Raw genomic sequence first — 24929 nt, 5'->3', positions numbered from 1 at the left:
AGGAGAACATGTAAGAAATCAACAAATGTGTCTCCTTGCTAATTGCTAGGCAGCTTCACAGCTTCCTTCATATTTTCCATCTGTATGGCACCATTCCAACTTCCTTCTTTTCTTTTTGCTATAGTTCCCACTGAAATTGCTGTACTATGAGATCTCTAATTCCCTATGGCTGAGCAAATAGTAAGGAGCATTATTTAGATACACTCTATGCCATACTTACTTAGCTTCCTCAAAGAGATTTCCAATGTTCTTAAGGGGCTCGGCAGCAGGATTCTGAGCAATGATGCTTTTAATCTCATTCAGGTTTTCCTCCACAGAGTTGAGAGTCTTCTGGTAAGGCCCACTGACCCCTGTGATTTTCAGGGCTTGTGCTCTTTCCAGGAATCTCTGTGTCCGGTTAGTGAGCTCACTAATGATGATATCCCAGAGAGCAAAACACTGATGGCAAGGAGTACAGTCGGGGAAGGTGCCAGAATAACCTCGGGTGCACTTATCACATCGGACCCCTTCCACACCCTCCTTACAGATGCACCGGCCAGTTGTGCGATTGCACTGCGGAGTCTGAATACCACGCTGATCACAGTCGCAAGCTGCAAAAGACACAGAAATAAAGAAGCATCCCATTACCAAAACAGGCAACTGTTTTTTTTTAATGGCCAAGAATTACTAATGACACTCCTCTTGATAAATTACCACTCAGTTTTCCAATATAACTTTGATTCCTGTTTCTACATTTATTTTACCTCCTATTAACTTCATCTCATCAAATGTATATGTTTGGTGGGTGAATGCACAAAGCTACACACATGCATCAAGGTGTAGTACCAACAACAAAGAGGTAGACTGGTGGATACCTGCATCCCAAATACCTATGCAACCATGCTATCTAGTGGGCAAGCTGAGGCTATTCACTGTCTTTCTGCCTTTCTTATCTCAGAAGGATGCTGCAAACATTTCCCCCCTAAAAGTTTGGAATTAACCCCACAGAATTTCTTGGATGGAGGTTGAGATATTTATTTAATAAATATATATTTCTTTAATAAATGTATAAAGACTAAACAATTCTAAAGATCTTAACATTGCTTTAAGAGATGTTGTAAGTAGTCCCCCCCACCCTTTGTGGGAGAAAGGCAGGAAATAAAGGTTTCCTGGATTGTTTTGGGGGCCACACTTTGCTACCATCTCACATGCCCTCTAAATTTGATCTAGATGTTTGGGAAAGCCTCTGGAACAGGCTTTTGGATGGTTAGAAGGGCTGCAAGGTTAAAGGATAAAAGGCCTGTCAGGGTAAAAATAAATAGCCAGTTGAAAAGCATTATTCTGTCAGCACTCAAGATGACAGAACTTTTGACACTCAGCAGATTAAAGCAATGCCACACCTTTCAAGGAACTCATCAATTTAACACATACAAATGATCTATACATCAATCAGGATCCTTGCAATTTATTAGTTAATTTTATATCTTCCATCCTTTCTTTCTTTGGAGTTACAATCTATTGTTGTTACAAGTTCTTCCATCAATACTGAACCTTCTTACAGATACAGACATAGTGAGAATGGAAAGAAAATACAGAGAGGATGGCAAAAATCCGGCTTTAATAGTTTTGTATGTGTGTCTATTTAAATATACAGTACACATTTTTAGCCATATTTCTAAAAGGCCATTTAAAGTAGTAAGTCACCATAAACAAGACCAGCTTTCTTATAGAGAATTCATACATAGAAGAATACTCCAACCCCAACAGGGAATGCTGTCCTGCTGTTCAACTTATGTTGGTGCAATTTAACAAAATGGTCTTTTTGTTCTCAGAATTACACCAACACAAGGGGTTTTATTTCCATCAAAGCAACTTTTAACATTCCCACAGTGAATTGCTTGCTGTGGAACGTAAACCTCCTTAGGCAATTCATTCCTCTTTGAAGGCTGAGGGGGGAAAGGAGTCACTTAACCCTCCCCTCTATACACTAACTATTACTTACTGGAGAAAAGACACTCAAGATAATGGCTAATTATTCACATTCCTTACCAGGGTGTGACAAAAACAGAAGCCTGGTGCCTTCCCTTGAAGATCTCAGGATGTATCATGTTACACACTCAATACATCTCAGCAGATGTGAACATACAATCCTGATCCCACGGAAATTAATGGGCATTTCTGTTCTTTTTTTGAAGGCATTAAGATTTCCCCCCAGATGCCTATGATTCAGAGGCCAAACCGGAGACAGCAGAATCAGCACGGCACATAACTGTGCTATCATTGATTTATAGCATACGAGAAGTCCAAATTCCAGTAATAACAGGGATAATCTAGAATTGGAAACATCACTCTTCATGATCTCCAGTAGGAGATGAAGTTTCAGGTTGTGCTTCAGGTCATGACATTTTTATGAACTATCATGTGAATCTCTTGATTCTAATTCTGTATTGGCATAATACAAATACTTTTACAAATATTAAACTGTAGCTCTTCTGATAACTAAATATACAAGACTGCAATGCCAAAATATTTCTAATAATGAGTTAATTATTTTAAAAGGTTTTAAGCATTATGGTTAAATTATAATCCCTTTTAATAATGAACTTAGGTTGTGATGGCCAACTGAACTGTAGTCAAAACATGGTCACTGAGAAACAGCAAGGAGATTATCTGCAAACTCACGGGAAACATAGATTTATATAACTACAAAAATAACTTCAAAACCATACAGTTTTTAGAAGTAAGCATAATAACAGATAAATAAAAATAGAATCTTGTGAAATTTGGCTACAGAAAGCTTAATATTACGTAATTTATTGCAGTGGATAAAATTCACCATGCTTTTATTTTTTTTAAAACTACACATAAATTAAAATAATGTAAAATAATTTATGAACTCCATGTTATATGAACGCCAACTGGTCTGTAGAATAGCTCTGTGTACAGACAATTCAAACACATGGTCCATATCCTAGCTAGCAATGAATTGAGTGTAATCCTTCTTCTAGTTTTCAGATGGTAAGTGCTAAATCTTATATAATCAAAATCACTGTTGATGCCTAAAGGGACAAGGAGGGAAGAAGTTACCTGAAAGTCTCCGAAATAGAAAATGTCTTTAATGAAATAAGAGGGCATTTTGGAAGAATGAGAAAACCAAGCTGCCCACTGACAACTGGAAGTGTTCAGTGGTCCCAGAATGCTGGCTGTTTTGGACAGTGGGGGAAATGGGCACAAGGAATGGAATCAATAATGACTATGGAGAAAATGGCAGGATTTTATTGCAGATTGGACCTGTTCACTCCCCTAATTTCCACATACTATGGTCGTGCTATAATATAAATTATTCTGTGCTTTTATTTTTGAATTTGAATCATTCCCAAGAAGCTATCCCATGCTCATTGCCAGATTGTTTTCTTACAGATGGTCAAAACCAGGACAACACATATTTGGAAAGGGTCTATCTTAACTTCCTAGTGTTGCTCAACACTGAGGAACATTAACTGGTGCTGGATCTAATAAGAGATTAGTACAAAGCACATGTGGAACACAGGAATGTACAAGTGTCTTCAGAACAAAATCCCTGTATAATACTGCCATCCCTGAAGCTGACAATCCTACAAACAAGCTTAAAGAAGCCAAATTTCATCATATATTTCACAATGACGTTTTAAAACATGCAGCAGATAAGATTGCCAAATGGCCCTTGTTTTAAGGAACGTCCAAACCACTAAGAATTCCAAAGAATACAATGACTTTCTTACACTCCGTGTAGATTAAAGTCCTTTTATTTTGCTGCAGTAGTGCCTAATGTCCCTTGTTTTTTGCAATAGCCACACTGACCATGCATTTTTTTGTAAATTATCAAAGTTATGCAAACACATGGTTTTTAAAAACATGACAATCTCTTCCCAAAGATGACAAGAGTACATATACTTGCTGAGAGTTGTATACTTAGTAACTTACGAAGGTGGGGCATGGAGAATAAAACTGTGGTCTGGATCCAAATTAAGTCATATTTAAGAACAGAACTGTTGAAAGGTAAACTCTAAATATTAGTCAGGATTAAGTGCTATATTAAAAATACAGTGAGGGAAAAATGAATTTAGGTCCAGAGCACATGTTTGACTTTGTACATCCCAGCTCTTGGTTCGATGCAGACTTAACTTTCAAGATCTGTGAGTGAATCATGGCTTGGAAATCAGGAAAGGGCTGTGAGCATTTTTGTTATCTCTTCTTTCTCTGAAATTGCAGTCTTCCCCTAATATTTTATTTTAACCACAAGTTATTTTAACCACAACAAAATGTTGCATCTTATCTCAAATACCTTCCTGTTCTTAGCTCCAGGCAGCCTAGAAAAGGAACACCCTGATGTGCATGCAGGATTTCTGGCAGATATACATATATTTTACTCTCCTTATTAAAAACCACAGAATATGCTACACAAACCCATCCAGATTTGCTTAAACCATATGCATATGATCATGAATTTGTGTTTACAGTTTTGCAATGGGCTTTAATTTTTTGAAGCAGAAACTACACACAAATCTTAGTACAAGTGGCCTAGAAAAATACAGGTATCTTCTCTAAGAAATGCATTCCTATTGATTCTCCATAAAGGTGGATTACAAAAATCATGATTCTAAGTAGGCAGTTACATCAACTGTGCAGTGCCAACTGATTTTAGGATTAAAACCAGGGACTTAATCTGGTATCAGCACTGCCTGACTGCCTATTAATAAAGTAAAATGTGTGTCATTTACATTTTATATACAAAGAAATATACAAAGATATACAAAGAAATTATACTTTGGATGTTATATAAGTGAGTTCGCCATAAATGTATGCAGCAGGTATTGTTATCTACCACTGTTTGAGATAAGAGGTGAGTTTCTATTAATAGTGCTAGCAACTTAGTAGTAAGTGAAACAGCAGAATCAATCATTCATCATTTTTTAAAAGAACCTAATTGCAAGTTGTCTAGATCTGGTCTCTTTCTCAGATACCCACCAGCAGTGTGTTTTAATTTTGTTGAGGGTACATAAAAAAAGCAGTGGGAGTGAATGACAAATATTTCACTATCACCTTTCTTGTGCTGGCAGAATAATTATTTAGATAGAAGGTGGTAGTGAAAAAAACCCTGCATGTTTTAAAGGTCAGAAACAGTCTCTTGCCAATAAAGAAAGCAGCAAGTTTTTTTTTAAATGGCCAATTTCATATTGTATTCCAAGCTGACAATTGCTATAATTTATATGGGAAGAGGAAATATATCATAGGGAAAAACATTTTAATCAAATATTTTACCCTCTTCTTTGGCCACTATTGCTACTGATGCACCATTTTAATCATTCCTTTATAATTATTGTAAAGATTAGCCCCCCTACAGACTGGACAGGGCAGTAATCATTTTCTAATATAAATAATGGCAAGGACCTGTACATTAAATGCTTAAACAAGCCTGTTTCTTATTTCTCCTGTTTGATTTTAACACCTTTGTCTGATGAAGAAGCCAATTGAGCTTCAAAAACCTGTATCAAATGTTTTGCATATTTTGGTTGGCCAAGAAAGGTTTCACTATTTTATGGATTTGGGGTGTTATTATACAAGGCCATGGAATATAACACTCTCTTGAAAGTTAAACGCAAGTCTAACTCAAAGACATCACCAATAGATAGCTATAATGTCAATTTTCAACAGAAACCTACCCATGGAGGTTGTGAAATTTGGTCTCTTAAAATGTTTTTTTGTTTTTAGTGGCTAGACATGCCCCAGGCCACATGGGTACTTTGCACATAGATTCTGTCAGCTTGGACATGACTCTGAACTAGCGTTACCAGTTTCAAAACAGCAATAAGGAACAGTTAAAAATTAACACCATCTGGAACTGACAATTGGAAAGTACTATTAACTAATTTGTACTCTGCAAATACCAAATGAATGTATTGATTTCATGTAACTTAGCCATGAATTTCTCTGTAAAATTACACATTTATATCTATATGAAGGGCCCACACCCCAAAGTACATAATTCTTTGGAATCTCATTCAGTCTGTATAAAAGGAAAAGCTTTCCAGCCCTCAAATAGCTACAGTTTGGAGTGTAAGAAAGGACCCTTGTGTTTAAATACTTCCCTCTTTGCATCAGTTATATACACCCTAATGTAGGCAAACCAGAGTTTGCTATTACATCTGAATTAGCAAAGTATGGCCTAAATCCAACAGGGGAAAACTACTAATGACACAACTTTTATCAGTGGAATAATCCTTTCTCCTATCTTACATCTGCATGCATCCCACGTGTTCGGGGTGTCCCTATTTTTTGCATCACCTGCAGCACCAAGAGCTGCACAGTGGGGAGGAACTGGTAGAACAGTCAAGCCTAATTTGGGGTTTAGGCTTATGATCTTTGTCTTCCCTCTAAATCAGGCTTAGAAACATAAAGTAACCACTTTTCTCTGAATCTGCAGTTGGGATGATGGGAAGAACGAGAAAGTATGAGACCACAAGACTTGTTCCCCATCCACTAAGCATGCATTTTGAAGATGAGAAACATTATCTGTTAAGTCCCCATGTCAACTTCAATGAAGGAGATTGCAGATCACTGAAAGTTTTAGCCTTTTATATTTGTTTCTGGAACAATCATATTATTTTGTAGAACGAAATCTGCACTAATAGAAACTTTTAAACTTTCTTGAAGTTCTACTATCTTACTGTAGTTCTAACTTTAGTAAGTATTAATACTGGAAAACAACAAAGACACAAATTCTTTCCCTCTCCTCTTCCTGACCTTGGGGTTTCTGAGTTCAACAGTAAATACACAGCCAGTGACATCCAATCTTCCTGAGTTAAAATAAGCCTATTTGCATTTACTGGTACTTTAACTAAAAAGAGTACTCTAGATGATTTTGGCAGCATGCTCAGCTGTAATGCTGCATCCTTGAAGCACCAAAATTACTGTCTCTTCGCACAGATTCTTCCTCCAGGAAGCAGAAAGGAATCTGGGGGATTCAGCTTGAAATGGAAAGGAAAGTCATTCTTCAAGATGAAGAATTCTGACCTGATAAAACAATCATATTTCCCCCCTTCATTGTTGAATGCCAATTTTTTAAATCTATGCCTTAGATTTTATTATTATTATTATTATTATTATTATTATTATTAGATTTGGATATTAATTTGATTTGAATATTTAAAAAATTGTCAATACAATAACTAATTTTAGAATTTCACATAATTTATCAGAGAGTGGAACAAGTTTCAGTGTCACCAAGCATGAAGCCACAAGAAGAATTTTAAATACTTAATAATTAGCACTGTTTTCCCTTCATAAATGCCACATTTTTAAAAACACCTACTGTCCTCCCTTCATATCCACCAGGGATCTGTTCCAAATCCAACCCCCATGGATAAAAAAGTGGGACGTCAAATCCCCTTGTGCTTAATTAATGGTGGGCAAGACACGTACCCATTGAATTAAATGGGGCTTGCTGTCCGCCAATGTTCAATTGTTTAAATCCTCGGATGGCAAGTCCATGGATATCAAGAGCCCACTGTATAAAAGAAAGGCTTGATAGCTAGAACCACATTGTGCATAAAGTCCAGTTTTATATACAGTGGATCCTTGTTATAAGCTGGGGTTTCTTTCCAAGATCCTCCGTGGATAACAAAATCCGTGGATGCTCAAGTCCCATTAAATATAATGACATAGCAAAATGGTGTCCCTTATAAAAATGGAAAATCAAGGTTTGATATTTGAAATTTATCCTTTTTTTTAACATTTTCAAACCGTGGATGCTTGAATCTGTGTATAAAAAAATCAGTGTATAAGAAGGGCCGACTGTACTTTTTCCAATTCATATTCAAGAAATTATTTTGACCTCTCCTGCCCAAAATCAATCCAGGGAAGGAAGGTGCATTTTATGTTTTTTATTTTATTTTTGAAAGTTGAGATCTTCTGAATGTTTCAGGAATTGCATCCTAACTGGCAACATTTGTAGCTGAATAAATAAATGCACAGGCTGCTTATTAGATTTACCAAATTATTTTTTAAAATGCCATGACTATTTAGGATTCTTCAGCTTTTTGTAAGTTCAGTAATCAGAAGGCAAGAACTGACACCCAGAAATGCTAACTACGCACAAAAGGCCTACCATTGTTCTTCTGTAGCTGCTTATCAAAGGAGCAAGTGTTGGAGAAATATGTCTACACACTTCTGGTATTCTGTAACTAAATTCAGTGTTATGTGTAGCTTTCTATTCAAAGGTTTTACAGAAGGAAAGCCCCATCCCCCCCAGAAGACGATACATGCCCCACCTCAAATCTCCCCAAATTTTTTAGCAAAATTGTATTTGGAATTTTTAATTTAATTTAATCTTAATCCATTTGCTGTTTAATTTCTATTTAACTGCTCTTTGTCTTATGTTTTATGTTTGGGGGGAGGGTTGAGATGTGGGACTGTTTTAGCGCGAATTGCATTTTTATGAAGTTTTATTGTTAAATTTCTGTTGTAATCCACCTTGATTCCCCTGGGAAAAGGTGGAATATAAATAAATATATTATTATTATTATTATTATTATTATTATTATTATTATTATTATGTGTAGCCAGAAGATCACATTTTTGATGTGGGGCCTCAAAGTGTTGAGATATGCTTTCTCATCAAGAATGAAAATTTGAGAAAGGTATTATTTACCTTCCTAGAGATAGCAACATTTATTTAACAAATGGGCCTAATATAAATAAATACTGGTTGCAAAAATGTAAATAAGACCAAAAACCCATTCCATTCCTTACCCACACATCAAACTCAGGAAACATAACATAAGCCTAACCTACAACACAAAATGGCCTGGTTAAATACTTAAACACAGACCAATTTGTTCTGGACAGTGTCTGAAGTTTCATTCCATTAGCAGCTATGTTCATAAAAACAAAAGGGCATAGCAAAACTGTCTTTGCAAAGAGCCTAAACAGGAGCGCTTGGGCTGGCTTCCAAGCAACCTAATGATTCAGGACCAGGCCTATGGAAATGTTTTCTTTATCTACAATATGGGAGAACTTCTAAACATGCATATATCTATGAAGCATCATGGATATATTCTTAGAAGATTTAGAAAATGTTAAAACACACATTATTATACAGGTACTAAAAATCCAGAACAGTAATAGAATGTATCTAAACTAATAAAATAATTTCTCTTACTAAGTTGTAAAAATCTACAATGTAACCAAACTCTTCCTAGAATTAAATTTAGCATAACTAAAATAGCATAGGAAAAAAGCCAGCCAAAATCAGGGTACATCTTTGTACTATATAGTAACAAATATTGCAACATTGAGAAGGAAGCTAATGAATGTACTGTAGGATTTTGCTCTTGCTTGTATCTAATTCAATGCCTTTTAGCAGGAGGGAGGAAGACAATATGAATGCTGCTTTGTCTTTTTTTACACACACAAGCACAGATTGTGTTAGCGCTGGGGTACGACTGTGTCCACACACAGAAGACTGCCAGCCAGGAAGACACACAACACTGCCGAGTCTGGAAGTAGTTCACATTTGTTGAGGTTCTTCCAAAGAAGCTTTTAATCTTAGTTGCAACAAAATATTTACAAGCACGATACAGCAGTATTTACACAAATCAGCATAATGCTCTGCAATCAACCAACATCCACACCACCACACTGTGTACTGGAGCATTCATCCTTATATACATAAACACAGCTAGGATTTTGACCCAACTCCCTGCTAGTGTTTCATCATCTTCCACAGTAACAGTGCAGTTTGGGACTGCTATGACCCATCTCCATGCTCAAGTTGCATCAGCTTCCTCTGAGTCAACATTTCCTCTTTAACCCATTGCATGCACCTGAGACATTTTACACAGCCTGGGGCAAAAATATACTGACAGATTGAGCTATCTGTCAATAGTGATCTAAGCTCTCAACAGTAGTAGAAGTTACAAATACCATAAACATAAAGATTTGACATTTGGAATTGCTCTTTTGGAAGGGTAACAATGCATATTGAGTTATGAAAGTAATGGGCTCACCTTGGCAGTCCACACCAGGATCACCCCAAAAGAACTCCTGGCATTCATTACACGTGCGTCCTCCAAATCCTGGCATGCACTGGCATTGCCCAGTAAACTGTCAATTAAAACAAAATTGGCTAATTAGGATGGCTTTTACAAAATGAACCTTGTGCAAAACTTTATTGGGCCACTGCAACTATGTGCCATGGTATTCCTACTGGGGTCAGAAAATACAGTCGTCCCTTTCCATTCGTAGACTTGGGATTTGCGAATTTGCGATCTCAGCGATTTCCTCCTCCTGTGCTTGGGACAGCTGGCTACAGCTATCCCAGGCAGGGGAGAAGGTGCGTGGCCCCCCTGCGTGCACTGCTCTGTCCCTTCCTCTCATTCTTGGGACAGCTGGCTGGGCTTGGGCTATTTGCAAACTTTCCATATTTACAGGTTCTTGTTCCCCTAACCCCCATGAATATGGTGGGACGACAGTACTCCACTACTCACACTGTGCAAAGTTTTGTTTAATGCCAGTGTATGAAGACTAAGTAAGCTTGTCAAACTAGAACAAACCTTGTAAAGAGTCATGGGGCAAAATGATATTTGGAGAATACTTTCTGCACACTAATACAACTGATCAAACTTATTGCCATAGGTTACAGTGAACACTTCTATTAACTGTAGTGAAGATGCTTTCCTACCTCATTACAAGATGAGCCAAAGGAACGATCCTCATCACAACCGCACGGTTCACATCCATTCCCACTAGCCAACATCCATGTGTTTGGGGCACAATGGTCACAGCTCTGTCCAATTACATTAGGTAGGCATTGGCACTGACCAGTTTCTTTCTCACACTCACAGTCTTCAGAGCTATTGCACTGTCCACGAACAGTTCCCAGGTAATTGCAAACACACTCTGGAATGGAAGAGTAGCCAAGGTGATGAGTGGCAGATATGCATGTGAAAGAAATAATTTAGCAAATCGAAAAATGTATGACTTAATTTGCTGAACTCTTTTTGGAAGAAATCAACCCCAGTATTCCCCAGAGGAAAAATGTTCATTCATTTCCTTATAGCCACTTGGAGATTTTCAGGTGATCTGTAGAAAGAGGGAGAAGATCCATCAACAGAGATACACAGTGGTGATCCATGAACTCCCAGCTTGAAAACTGTCAAAATGAGTTTCAAGCTGTTAGTGAAAGAGGCTCAAAAAACACAACAATCTCCCATGGAGAACCGGAAACGGTGCAGGATTGCTGGGCTAGAAAATGTCTGCCTGTTTCCTAATTTAGAAAGTAATCATCTTTAAGACCTTTTCTATAGATCTGTGTTAGAGCTGGGGAAAACATCAGCATTTGAGGAAATGGCTGGGATTCAAGCCACCACTGACTGATCTACATTCATTCCCACATTCTATTCCAAAAACTCAAGATGGGTTTTATTATTACAACCCACTGTGAAGTAAGAAAATGTACAAATTTCCCTTAGTTCATCTGATAAGCTCACTCATCTTAGGTTTTTAGGGGCTCTAAAGAGATACCATGAATTTGATCTCTGAGGTAGGAACTGTGAGAAAAATGTAATATCAGTCACAGATGCATTAGGAGAACAGGGAAAGCAACTATTTCTTACTGTACATTCCTAAAGTTTAAAACAGGAATGCTACTGATCTGTGTTAGGAAGATGGTTTTTGAAAGGATTAAGGAGATAAGGAAATGATGTTATCCTCCCTACATCTTGCGGAGGTGATAGTCTTATGCAGCTAAATACTTTTTAAAAAATCACATTCCAAAGCTCAGAAGGAAAATTGCAAAACAACTCTGAAATCAGCCTTCTCTGATCTGATGCCTTCCAGATGCATGGGACTCACCATCTTCAGTCAGCTAACACTCTTGGGGAGCAACTGGTTTTAAGAGGGCTGTTTTAAATATTTCTACTTTTTTTCTGTTGACAAAAACCATTGCTTCACACTTAGAATTCTCATCTTCATGGTATATTTACTGAACAACTTGGATTACCACTCTGTCAGATGCATGAAATCTTATTCAGGATGCAAAACTCTCCATTTCTTTGCACCATGAATTTTCAGAAACCCATTCCTTCTGTTCTTTACCAAAGTAGGAATGTGTCTGTAAACAAAAAGCAACCCCTCTCCCCTACAAAGCCTAAGGGCAGCAGGAAGTGGCCAAGGCTATTAAGAGGGAAATGACTGCTAGCAGGAAAGCCTTCCCTATCACAAAGGCCTCATCTTTTCAGGATGTGCAAAAGGTATGGATTAGACATGAGAAGTTCTTTTTCATTTAAACTCCACTTTTTCAAAACACATCTCCTTTGTGTGTCCAAGATTATCCCAGCATAATTAAAATTTTGGTATAAGGTTAAACCAGAAAGGCTCACAGTCTACAAGGGTCTCAAACTAGGCTTGAATTATCTGTTGACCTTTAATGTAACCATTCCAGTCTGTGAATTTCCAAAATTTGCTGTTGTACAGAAAGCCCTAGTGTAGGAATAGGCACAGTAGGCAGATGGGATCTACTGGCTAACTTCAGTACTGTATGTGGGAATGAGTTCTAACTTCAAATTGTTTATCAAAAGCAGCAAAAAACTCAGCCCTCATACTGCTGAAATGAAGAGAAATGGGGACAGCCAGGAGTAGATTTTTGTACAGAAGAACTGAGTTTGGCACAATTCCGGTATTCAGAATTCTTGGGCTCTGACTATTTTAACTTTAAGTGCATGTCTTTGCACCAGGCTCCAGCTGATAAACCTTTAGGTTGTGCTAGAACAGAACAAAACAAAAAGTCAGAGTAGATTTCATAAGCATGACATCTATCTATTCCTATCCTATAGCTTAGAAAAATATCAGGGAAGTTTGCAAAGAAAGCCCTAGTGAGGGAGCAGGCAATATGCAGATGGGGATCCACTGGATAACTTCAGTAACCAACTTTACACTACTTACTTCTACAGTCCTGCTGAAGAGCCCGTCCATAATAGCCATGTTTACACAGTTGGCAGTTTTCCCCCTCTGTGTGATACAAGCACTTCAGGCACAATCCTGTCTTCTTGTCACAAGCCTCTGGATCAGTTGAGTCAATGTTATTGTTGCATTGGCAGGGCTGACAAATCCCACCAATGTCTTCAGGGTTTCCAAAGAAACCAGAAGCACATTCGCCACATCTGATCCCTGTTCAAGAAACCAGAGAAAGAAGAAATCTCTTCAGCTGACTAAACTAAAATAGGAGTGAGCACCAGAATCTATTTTTTTTAAAGACAAACAGAAGACCTTAATAAGCAGCTACAAATTCACACCATTGCTGATTTCAAAATAATTCATTACAGAATTCATTACAGATTTCAAAACCTAGTATGTTGCTATCTTCCTATGTTTGGTAAAATTGCAGTAGGAAAAGAGAAAGACAACATTAAAAATGGTGGATAGTCTCAGTCAAGAAGCCATGGCCCTGAGTTTTCAGGAACTGAGCAGGTCTACTCATAACAGGGTAACTTGGAAGGGTCTCATTCGTAGGGTGACCATAACTCAAAGGTGACTTGCTGGTAATTATCAGCAAAAACCCTACCCAAGCCAATTGGTGCCAAATCAATTGAATGATTAAAAAAAAGACTGTACTGATTATCTTAGTGTGCCTAACACTTACCAACCTAAGGTTTTTTTTCTTAGTTCTGAATCACTTTTTGTTTTTTACTATAAAAGTTTTTTTTTAAAAAAAAAAGTTTCCACTTAAATGCATAAAGCAGAGTTTCTAAGCTTGGCTTCCCTGGAACTTAAAGGTTTTGTGTCAGATCATAGCTGATGAAAAAAAATATATTTTTATTTTATTGAGCTGTATAATAATTTTTATGCAAGTATTATCTGAAATCAATAATTTTTATGCAGGGGTTCCCTGAGATCTGAAGGTTATTTCAAAAGGTTCCTCCAGATAAAAATGCTAGCATAAAGTATTGTTTACTCTTGTTATTGCTATTGCATTATCTCATATCATTATCTTACTTCAAGATCCTTCCCCCTGATGTCAAGACAAGGGAGGAGGAACTATATTATAGTTTTTTGTGGGTTTTTTGGGCTATGTGACCATGTTCTAAAAGAGTTTGTTTAATATTCATTCATGTTATGTATGAATGATGCACAGTATAATTCTCATTAATTAATGATGCAAAAAAAGGCAGGAAGATGAGCTTTCAGGATAGGATCTACATTCACTATCAAGTGTCATATACTTGGATAATTATAGCAACAATAATAAAATAACAAGCCAGTGTGATGTAGTAGTTTGAATGTGGGACCAGGATTCCAGGAGATCACAGTGAATTCCTGCTTTGACCTGGAAACCTACTGGATGATCTCGGGGCTGTCAAAGGAAGGTTCTGAACAAACAGCTTCTGAACAAAACTTGTCAGGTAAACCCCATGACAGGTTTGCCTTAGAGTTTAAGGAAAACAAACTGGCAAAACTTGAAGGCACACCATAACAACAACAAGTGCACACACACATGTGTGCGCGCGCGCACACACACACACACACACACACACACACACATCTCCAGGATTTGATTCCTCACTCGGCCATGAAACCTACTGGATGACCTTGGGCAAGTCACACACCTTCAGCTTCAGGGGAAGGCAATGGCAAACCTCCTCTGAACCAATCTTGCCAAGAAAATCCCATGTTAGAAAATGTATGCACAAATTAAAGGTTTTAATTGTCATTATTTTCAGAAGCTACCTTACCTTTATATCCAGTTTCACAAATGCACGCCACCTGGAGGGTAGTGCGGTCCTGATAACAACCACTAGCAAACTGGCGTCCACTTTCTGGTCCATCAGGACAAGGACAAGGGCGGCAGTGATCTCCGGATCCCAGGGCAGGATCTCCATAATAGCCCCCAAGGCATCTAGTTTTACAATACACAAACATCTTTTAAGTATACCAAAAGAGGAAAACACATATTTGCACAGGCAAAGTGGGAACAGAAGCAGTGTACAGAGGGATGAGATTTTTCACTTTTCTCCATAGCACAGGCTGAATAACATTATTCTAGGGATATTTTAATTGGCTGTTCATCGATGTTAATGGAAGCAGGGCCAAGTCAAACCAATTTGTTTTTCACTTGTCATATAAACACACTTTAACTCACTAACTAATATGGATTTCTGGAAAGTTTAAAAGAATCAGATATATGTAAGGAAATTTAATTACAATACTTGACAGCACAAAACTAGGCTTGTTTCTTAACCATATCTTTAAGCAATTGCAGAATAACTCCGTATACATGCAGCTAGCACAAGCCCAGAACTCTACATTCCTTCACAGTTCTGCACGTGACCCTCAACCAAGCCAACAGAGAAATCTGGAGTCCTAATATGGGCTGGTAACATCTAGTGCTAATAAATGCTAGTCCTTGAACAGTCTGTATATGTTAACACAAAGGCCAATAAACCATGTACCAAAAAAAAAAAAAAAAAAAAAAGGCTCTCTTTTGCAAGTTTTAACCCCTTTGTGTTTAATCGTTTCCTTCCCCTCTTTAGTTCATTGCATTATTAGCCTAGAACAAAAGTCTCCCTGCTCTACCCCCAATAGTTCACAATGGACAAATTCAATGTAATTGCATCCTGGAGAATCAGGCAGCATTATTCAGGATCTTATATTTTGCCATGTACCATAGCCCCTATTGTCCTTCTCTTACTCACTTCTTTCTTCCAAATTGCTCTATTATAATAATACTGCAATTCAATTACACAAATACATTCATTCAAAAGTGTTTATATTGTGCAATTTAATACAAATTAAGAATATGGGAGGGAAGAAGAAACGTTAGCAAAATGGTGCATGTACAAATTCTACACACAGTTCACCTTTCCACCTTACTACAGTCAGCCCTTAGTATTCACAGATTCTTTATCCACGGATTCAAGCATACACAACTTGAAAAGATTAAAAAATATAAAAATTCCAACAAGCAAACCTTGATGTTGCCATTTTACATAAGAGACACATTACATTTTAGACTACAATAATGTTAAGTATTGCTTGAGCAGTAATATTTGATTCAACAAATATTCCAGTTAACCTCCAAAGAAGCAGTACCTCTCACAGTTGTGGCCAGTTGTGTAATCACGGCAATTCAAACATTGTCCACTGTATGGGTCACAATCATCTGCGTGGCCATTGCACTGGCAGGGCTGGCAGCTTGGAAATCCCCAGTAACCAGGCAAGCATCTGTCACACTGACGGCCATATATCCCATGGAAACAGTGGCACTGCCCAGTCTCCGGATGGCAGAAGGGATTAACAGAAGCTTGGACATGACACTCACAAACTTATAAGACAAAACACACAGAGACACATCCTGAATAAAACTAAAACTGGAGACATTGCTTATATTAATGTATTTATTACACTAGCAGCTTGAAGTTATTTAAAAATAAACATTTAGGGGCTGCGTTGCTTCCTCCAACTAAGCTCATAAGGATTCTTAAAAATATACTGAAATAAAGAACTCAAAATATCTTTACTCTCCCTTAAATTAGTTACTCAGTAAGATTAAGAACCAGCAACATTTGGCAGTCTGATTTAGAAACCTACGTTTGCATCCACTTGGTCCAAATCCAAAAGTGCCTGGAGCACATCTGTCACATCTTCTTCCAACAATATTTGGCCGACACTGGCAGTGGCCTCCATTCGGATCACACACAGAACTTACTGAGCCTTGTGGATCACATTGGCAAGCTAAAAAGGGGGAAAGACATAGGTTGAGGATGTGTTCCAAATGCAGAAAAGTAGACAGCAATAGTATTGTGAGAGTTGCCACTGTACTAATGAAAGAATTACTTGTGAACAAGATAGGCATAAGCATCATCATCCGATGGCTTTAGCTTTGACAGAGGTGAATTAAAATGACAAGTATGCCTGGATTTGGAGGAGTCAAATATTGTTTGACCACTACTGTTTAAATTGTTTTGAAATGTCTAATATTGTTTTCTTGTCTGTATATTGCCCTGAGATCATTACATTACATTACATGGTAATTTCAAAATCTGCTTTTAGGACTATGCAGAGATATAAATCAAGGCCAGATTATCAATGGTGCTGTTGGAGTGAATGCTAGAAGCCCCATGCTATTGGTGGTGTTGCACACTTGCACCAATATACTACTCATAATGTGCTGTTATCAAGACAGAAGTGCTCCTGGGGCCAGGAAGTCCTGCACATCTCTCCTCTTCACTGTCATCAGCCCCATGCCTCAGATGTAGAGCATAAGAAGCAGCAGATAGCAAATACATCCTTCCTCTGAGACTTCACCTCAGTCATACCTGTTGGAACATATGTGTTGGGGTGCCCTGAACCACTCCCTCCTTCAGGCTCCAGAGAGACTAGTTTCTGCCTCTGGAGGCCTCCTCCTGGCCCACCAGCATTGACTCACTGCAAGCCTGACCTATTGCAGCATGAAGTTGCATTCCAACTCTGTTAGATCTCCAAGTTGACTGATTCAGATATAAATGTGCTTAGGTTTAAATGTCTTCCAACTTTGATACCTTTACTTATGTAGCCAGTATTCATTCATTCAGATGTCCCATCCATATGTCTGTTTGGACATTACACTAAGCCATGGTTTGTTTTGGAGAAGATATCACGATTTCCTAATCAGAGACAGTGTTCTAGATGTCAAGCCTCCTTACCCAATGCTGTCTCGTGTAACAGAGCTGAAATGCTAAAGATTATATTCTTGCAAACATCAGTCATAGGTGTTTTAACAACACTTCTGCTGTTCTCCAGACACCGGTATCTTTGAAATGTTTCCCAGGCACTGTTCGTTGTCACATCATCACCCCGGCCTCCAACTGTGAATAAGTCCAATGATTTGCAATATGGCATGAGAACAAGCTGTGGAATGATTAAGAAGCCATTGTTATTATTCAACTATCACTTGAAACCTACCGCAAATTTATTTCATTCAATCTCTTTTTATTCAGTCTTTAAAAAAATCATCAATGCTGTATGAGGGTTAAAAAGACCAGATTTTTGTTTACTGGTGTATTCTAATAATGTAACCCAAAGAGTATTCAGTTGACTGTCTAGGGTCCTTTATAGCACTATGATTTCAGTCCAGTTGCCTTGATTACATCCTATGGAATCCTGGGCTTCATAGTCTAGTGTGACACTAGAGTTCTCTTGCTGAAAAGTCTAAATCCCCCCTAGCTAAACTACAAATCCCAGGATTCCATAAAATGGAAACATGGCTGTTAAAATGAAACAATGGTGTACTGTTGTTGTAGTATAAAAGGGCCCCAGTTGCATTAGCAACAGAGCCCTTCGCTTATTTTTTCAGTCTCAGCTGAACACAATACATCAAAGGCAGTTCTCAACACCCCCCCCCCCCCCGTTTAATTTTCTCTAGATTTTAGCAGCAGCTGCTGATATTCTTGAAAAGAAGGACGAGCCATCTTGTCTTGTACATATTGCTTTTATGAGAAGAGTGCAGAGGATTGCATTTACCTCTAATTGATTGACACTCAGCAGTGTACACACTGTGTGAAGCATACTGCAGGGCATCCAGACATTAACCTATGCTAACTTCCTATGCCTCATTCATCCAGCATCTCTCAACTCAATTTGTGCTAATTGAAGAGGATGGATCATGCCCAACATCCCTATTTTGCCATATTTCTATTTAAGAGTTCTTGTACACTTACTGAATCAATGAGCGTGTATGGATTCTCCACCTCTGTATTTAAGGAATACTGTGGCAGTTCCAAGCGGACAGTGTAATTAAGTCCTTTTTCGAAGCATATTGGTCGTGGAAGAACCACATATCTGTATTATCAAGAAGGCACAACATTGAGGCAAGAAGAAAAATAAAACTATAAATTTGATTTGTATTTGCCCCAAATGGGCCAATAAAATACACAGGAATCACTGGGATATCAATAAACAACAAATAGTTAATTTGAGTGATAGTTTTATGGAATCAAACCCTGCCTTTTCCCTTTGCTGCCCAAGTATTTATTGTTTCTTTATAAATGGTGATACTTACCTTGAACCTGGAGATAATGATACCTCTTGATCATCATCATCAGGTACTGTATTGCCACATCTGCTGCTAGCAGAAATCTGGCCTGGACGAAATACAGTAATAACAGCTTTTTCCCAGAGATCTGGTAACTGAATAAAAAAAGCAAGAACAAATAGTTCACATTAACATACCTTTAATACTTGAAGTGTTTTCTGTTGATGTTGATCAGTTTTGTTTGATGAAGTAATTAGGACGGTATATACAATAAAGCTGGTAACAATCCAACAAACACTTGTCTTCGACAAAATCTTACTGAACAGAATGGGACTTATTTCTGAATATACCTATATAGGATTGCATCCCTGCTTACTGGAAATAATTTAGTGCATTTTGGTTGGAGTAGATCTAATTTTGATTTCTTAGATCTAAAAAATATTCTAGACTTCAGCATTTATGGGGTTGTTCTGAGCTCATACATTCTCTTTCTAAAATTCTGTATCTTTACTGTAACTATACATTCCTATTGTCTGTTATTTATTATCTCCTTCCATCACTATACAAATACATGTGCATCCTAAAATCAATATGCAAATTTGGAATAGTACATACAGTGCGCCCGTGTCATAAGTGGGCGCGCTATATGCGGCTTTCAGCTTATGCTGAAAGCTGCGCAACAAACAGGAAATGGCATGTGTTTTCATGGTGCATGCAGTGTGTGCTACCGCATGCACGAGCCCCATTATGTACAATGTGGCTCAAGCATACGCAGAATTTGCCTTACACGGGGAGGGGGGAGTCCAGAATGGATCCCCTGCATAAGGTAAGGGCACACTGTATTAGCTTTTTCTGCATATCTATTTTCAGCATGCTTTCTAATATCTATGGCTAATTACAAACATTTTAAGAATTGTTATACAGACTATATACAACTGCTAATGCACAAAAATAAACTATTCAATAATAATAATAATAATAATAATAATAATAATAATAAAAACTTTATTTTTACCCCACCTCTCCATGAGGATCGAGGGGGTTTAAAATAAAAAACCATGCAATACAACAATAATCCCTTCCTCCCCTAGAAAGTCCTATTAAGTATTGATTAAAACATTTATGTAATGTTAAGACACAGATAAACCAAATCAATCTCCTTATGTAAATTTTAAAACTCCTTGAACAACATATTCACAAGCAACATGGCTCTACAGCCTTGCCATTTACCTGTGGTTCATAGCGAATCAGAACATCATATTCCATTGAATAGGGAATGTTATCAATATAGAATTCTAAATAAGCTCCTTCAGGAACTCTAACAAATCCTATTCCAGTCCATGAAGGTACACGATCCTGAGAAGACTGACGTTCAACAATACTCACTCCCTGAGGAACAAAGTAAATTTTAGGCTGCATCAATAAAAGTATAGTGTCTAGATCAAGGGAAATAATAGTGCCACTCTATTTTGCTCTGGTCAGGTCCCACCTGGAATATTGTGTCCAGTTCTGGGCACCACAATTCAAAAAGGACATTGAGAAACTAGAGCTTGTCCAAAGGAGGACGACTAAAATGGTGAAGTGTCTGGAAACCATGCCCTATGAGGAAAGACTCAGGGAACTGGGGATGTTTAGCCTGGAGAAGAGAAGGTTAAGAGGTGATATGATAGCCCTGTTGAAATATTAGAAGGGATGTCATGCTGAGGAGGGAGCTAGCTTATTTTCTGCTGCTCCAGAGACTAGGACCCAGAACAATGGATGCAAGCTCCAGGAAAAGAGATTCCACTTAAACATTAGGAGGAACTTCCTGACAGTAAGGGCTGTTCGACAGTGGAAGACATTCCCTTGGAGAGTGATGGAGTCTCCTTCTTTTGGAGGTTTTGGAGGCTGGATTGATAATCAGGAAGTCACTATTGACAAGTTTGTGTTCTATCTAGATACCAAATGGAAGTGTCAGTTTCAATCAACCTAAGCCAGATGTTTCTCTATCAAATTAACATGTTGTCCAGACATAAACAGTATAATACACATATTGTACATAATAAGGAAGGCCAAATGCAAAGGCATTTCTGCACCAGGTGTTGCTTGGGGGGACTTCCGGGGGAGAAACTTCTTCAGAGACAGCTGAAGGCCCAGGAGTGCGGGGGAGGGGGGGGGGAGAGGAACAGATGTGTGCCTTCACCCTGCCCTCCCAGGCTTTTGGCTGCCTCACCAGAGACAGGTAAAGGCACAGGAAGCTGGGGAGAAGAACAGGAATAGGTGTGCGCCTGTTCCTCCTCTTCCCACCACCCTCCTGGGCCTTTAGCTGCCTCCCTGGAAATGGCATCCTGAACTTGGAAACAGACCATTAAGAAATTCTGTAATCAAGATTTATACACCATACTGGGGGCCTAGAAGCTTCCAAGTAGACCATGGCTCTGTATACCTTCTTCATAAAGGCCACAATTGTACCCAGGAGGGCCCATGCAATGGTACTATAAAACCAACAGGTTCGTCACACAATAGAATATGTGGATATGAAAGGGATTGCTGTGATGGATCATTTGCTGAAGTTGGTACTCACAGGGCCAAAGATGGCTTCCTCTGCCTCATAAACATAATGATCCAAAGAAATGAAAAAATAACCGGGCTCCACTTCATTGCATTGGCGTCCAATCATATGAGGCCTGCACTGGCATTGACCAGATTCTCTTGAGCAGCTAGAAGAGAGAATGGATTTATATTGCACATCTTCGATAGTTGCATCCGCACTGCAGAAATAATCCAGTTTGACACCACTTAAACTGCCTTGGCTCAATGTTGTGGAATTCTGGCAATTGTACTTTTGTGAGACATTGAGCCTTCTCTGTCATCTAGTGCTATACCAAATTAGAATTCCCAGAGTTCCATCACATGGAGCCATGGCACTTAAAGCGGTGTCAAACTGGATTATTTCTGCAGTGCAGATGCCGCCTAAAAAAGGACTCACAAAAGTAGATATATGTAGAAAATATTCTGTTACATTTAAATTCTAAGAATTTCTGCACAACTAAAAAAGTGTTTAGAACACGACCCACTGACCACTGTAATGGTGCAACCATCACATATTTTGTTGCTAACTTCTGAGGGTTTGTTTGTAGCACAGACATTTAGACTGAAAGCCACTTATTTTCTCATGCAAAGGCCATCTGAAAACTTTGGGGACAGATAAATTTATAGTGGAAAAAAGTCCCATGGAAATAGTCATCATTAAAAATTCTGTCTTCCTGTGAGGTTATTGTGTCTATCCCAGATAGGTTTGAATAAGTATGGGAAATTTCCTGTGCTTGGAACAATGCCTCCATCCTTTGTTATGCATCCCTGATTGTTTTCCAGCATTCAAAAGCTCAAGTTAGCATTCAACCCAGCTGTGCATTTCAGGTAATTTCTCAAATGATCTATGCTGGAGGAAATTACAACGAGGAATTTGCATCCTTCTTCCAAACAGGCTGTTTTATAATTAGAAATCAAGCTTGTAAAAATAGGCATCTCAACTACAGCAGTGTTAAGCAGAACTTTCAAGATGAATGAGCCTATTTTCTTCGCAGAGCCAAAAGGGAAACACATGTTGGCCAAGCTTCTTTTGGTGAGTGACACCCACTTTCAGATGGTTTTGAGATCATTGTTGTCAACACATCCAAGTGTTAGGCAGCTTCATGGGTCCACCACACCATTTTAACAGGTTTTTTGAGTATATCTGATGCATGGATGAAGGAAGCATAAACCAAAGGAAAATCTTCATCATGGGAACATGAGCCTGACTGAATGCATTTAATTCTCAGACAGATGGGAGAATAAGTCACTTGTGGCCAGTATTTTTGTTTTAGTGAGATCAAGACTGAGTTTGTTGCTTGTGTGCTCTTATCCTCTGATCTCTCACTACACATAGAAATCAATAATTTAGCTGGATTATTGGGACATGGACAGAAAAGACTGAATTATCAATGGTGCAATTAAAGCAAATGTTCCAGGGCCCTCAGTAACTAGGGGCCCCATACTACTGTTGGAACAACACACATGAACACATACAAAAACAAATTATACTGTGTGATACTTTCAAGAGAGTAATACTCCAGCAAAGAGCAGGGCTGCAGATACCTAAGGCTTGGTAACACTGACTGGGTACCCGTACTCAATTTCCCATCTTAGTCCAGCCATATAGATCATTAGAGAGGAGGGAAGTCCTCTCACCATGTTGTCTGGCCACAAGTATGTAATTAGTCACTCCACATTCTACTTCACATAATCCAAAATCTACAAAATAAAAGAGCTTGGAAACATCACTGTTGGGACAATAGCTTCAAGCATCCATGAGGGATTCTAGCAGTTGTCCAAAATGAATGAATGAATGAATGAATGAACGAATGAACGAATGAATGAATATCAAGCTCTGCAAAATTGTGATAATGATACTTATTTTCATGATATTGATCTATTTTATACAGGGCTCTTGTAAGTTTCACTGAACTATCATGTGTAAATAACTTTCAATTTTAAGTATTATTATTGTTATTATCATTATTATTTTTAAACGTTCAATAAAGCAGATCTTTCTGAAATTTAAAGAAAGCCCAGTCTTGTCGCGGACATGAGTCTTACTTATTGTTCAGTGCTCCTCCTTGATCACAATCACATGGTCGACATCCATCCATATCATTGCTCAGCCCCCAGTGTTGATACTGCAAGAGAAGATATGGCCTGTAAGATATGTAACCAGACATATCTGGAGGGGATAGATAAAGTAAGTTAACCAGTAAAGGCAGTGCCAACTATTGAATAAGCCCACGGAGCACAATGAGCAGTGATAGGTGAACCATATTCCTCTGCTTTTCCTTCCCTTTTCACTATTATTGTCCTATCCTCCATTGATCTTTCAGTATTAATGTACTAATTAAGAGTTCACATGAATTACAAAGAGGTGGGAAAGGGATGTCCTTGCAATCTGTAGGACAAATGTCAGCACAATCTAAAAGAAAGAAGAATTGACCCTTCTTTTGCAACATCAGAGGAGTGGCACTGAATTTACTAAGCAAGGATATCTGGCCTCATCATTTGGCTGCTCTCCTCTGGTACTCAGAGCAAGGGAAGGAATCTAATGGATAGAATACTGCCTTGAAAGGTGTGTGGGCATATATTTTCACTTATTAGACTTGGCCTGGCATCTTGTTAGTGGCATGAATAAACGCACACAAACGTGCGCACACACAAACATTTTTCTTATACTTGTGTTATATACTTTTTTTGGGTGCTTCAGAAGACTAATATTTCCTTCAGTTATTCTGTGACACTTGGGGAGAGGGCAGAACTTGAGAAGCATCTGGCTATGTTTCCTAGCCAGATACAAAATGATTATAGCAGTGCTGAGACCACCAAAAGATTTTGGCAGAACTCAGTGTTGATGTAATCATTCTGCATCTGACTATGAGGCATAGTCAGATGTTTCTCCAATTGTCCCTGCTCCCCATGTGACATGAAATGGCCATACTGGGAGGGAGGGGGCTTTAGAGGCCATATGGTAAGTCAAGGATGAGGATTTATACCTCAGCCTATTGTAGGTCCATAGGCAGAATTACTATGCTACACTGAGCCATACCAGATTGCAGCCATAGTATTTTTAATTTTATTTGAATGACATACTTTGTGTAACTGTGATCAATGATTTATGCATCATGCTTAATAAAATCATGAGGAAGCTGTCCCCTGTTGCATCACTTTTCTAACATCATCTGGGCTCACTTCCTGTGTGTTGTTTGCCTTCAAGGCGTTTCTGACTTATGGCAACCTGAAGGCATATCACAGGGTTTTCTTGGCAAATTTCTACAGAGGAGGTTTGCTATTGCCATCCTCTGAGGCTGAGAGATTATAACTTGCCCACAGTCACCCAGTG

At 38.4% G+C, this 24929-nt stretch overlaps 1 protein-coding gene across 3 annotated transcripts in view; it reads right to left on the bottom strand.

Moving 5' to 3' along the window:
* Nucleotides 1-24929, bottom strand: part of LAMB1 (laminin subunit beta 1) — a 64651-nt gene that overhangs the window by 14903 nt on the left and 24819 nt on the right. For all 3 annotated transcript variants that reach the window (XM_042468148.1, XM_042468150.1, XM_042468149.1), the window contains 13 exons: nt 23642-23721; nt 21588-21723; nt 20255-20413; nt 19052-19179; nt 18711-18831; nt 17697-17901; nt 16603-16746; nt 16105-16336; nt 14748-14911; nt 12961-13185; nt 10700-10917; nt 10026-10122; nt 221-590 (listed from right to left, as the gene is read on the bottom strand). In XM_042468148.1, coding sequence (XP_042324082.1) covers nt 221-590; nt 10026-10122; nt 10700-10917; nt 12961-13185; nt 14748-14911; nt 16105-16336; nt 16603-16746; nt 17697-17901; nt 18711-18831; nt 19052-19179; nt 20255-20413; nt 21588-21723; nt 23642-23721 — 2279 coding nt within the window. The remainder of the gene's footprint in view (nt 1-220; nt 591-10025; nt 10123-10699; nt 10918-12960; nt 13186-14747; nt 14912-16104; nt 16337-16602; nt 16747-17696; nt 17902-18710; nt 18832-19051; nt 19180-20254; nt 20414-21587; nt 21724-23641; nt 23722-24929) is intronic.

This window comes from Sceloporus undulatus, chromosome 5 (genome assembly GCF_019175285.1).
Source record: "Sceloporus undulatus isolate JIND9_A2432 ecotype Alabama chromosome 5, SceUnd_v1.1, whole genome shotgun sequence".
NCBI classification, from domain to species: Eukaryota; Metazoa; Chordata; class Lepidosauria; order Squamata; family Phrynosomatidae; genus Sceloporus; species Sceloporus undulatus.
The sequence above is the reverse complement of the archived record's forward strand: the minus strand, read 5'-3'. Positions and strand labels throughout refer to the sequence as shown.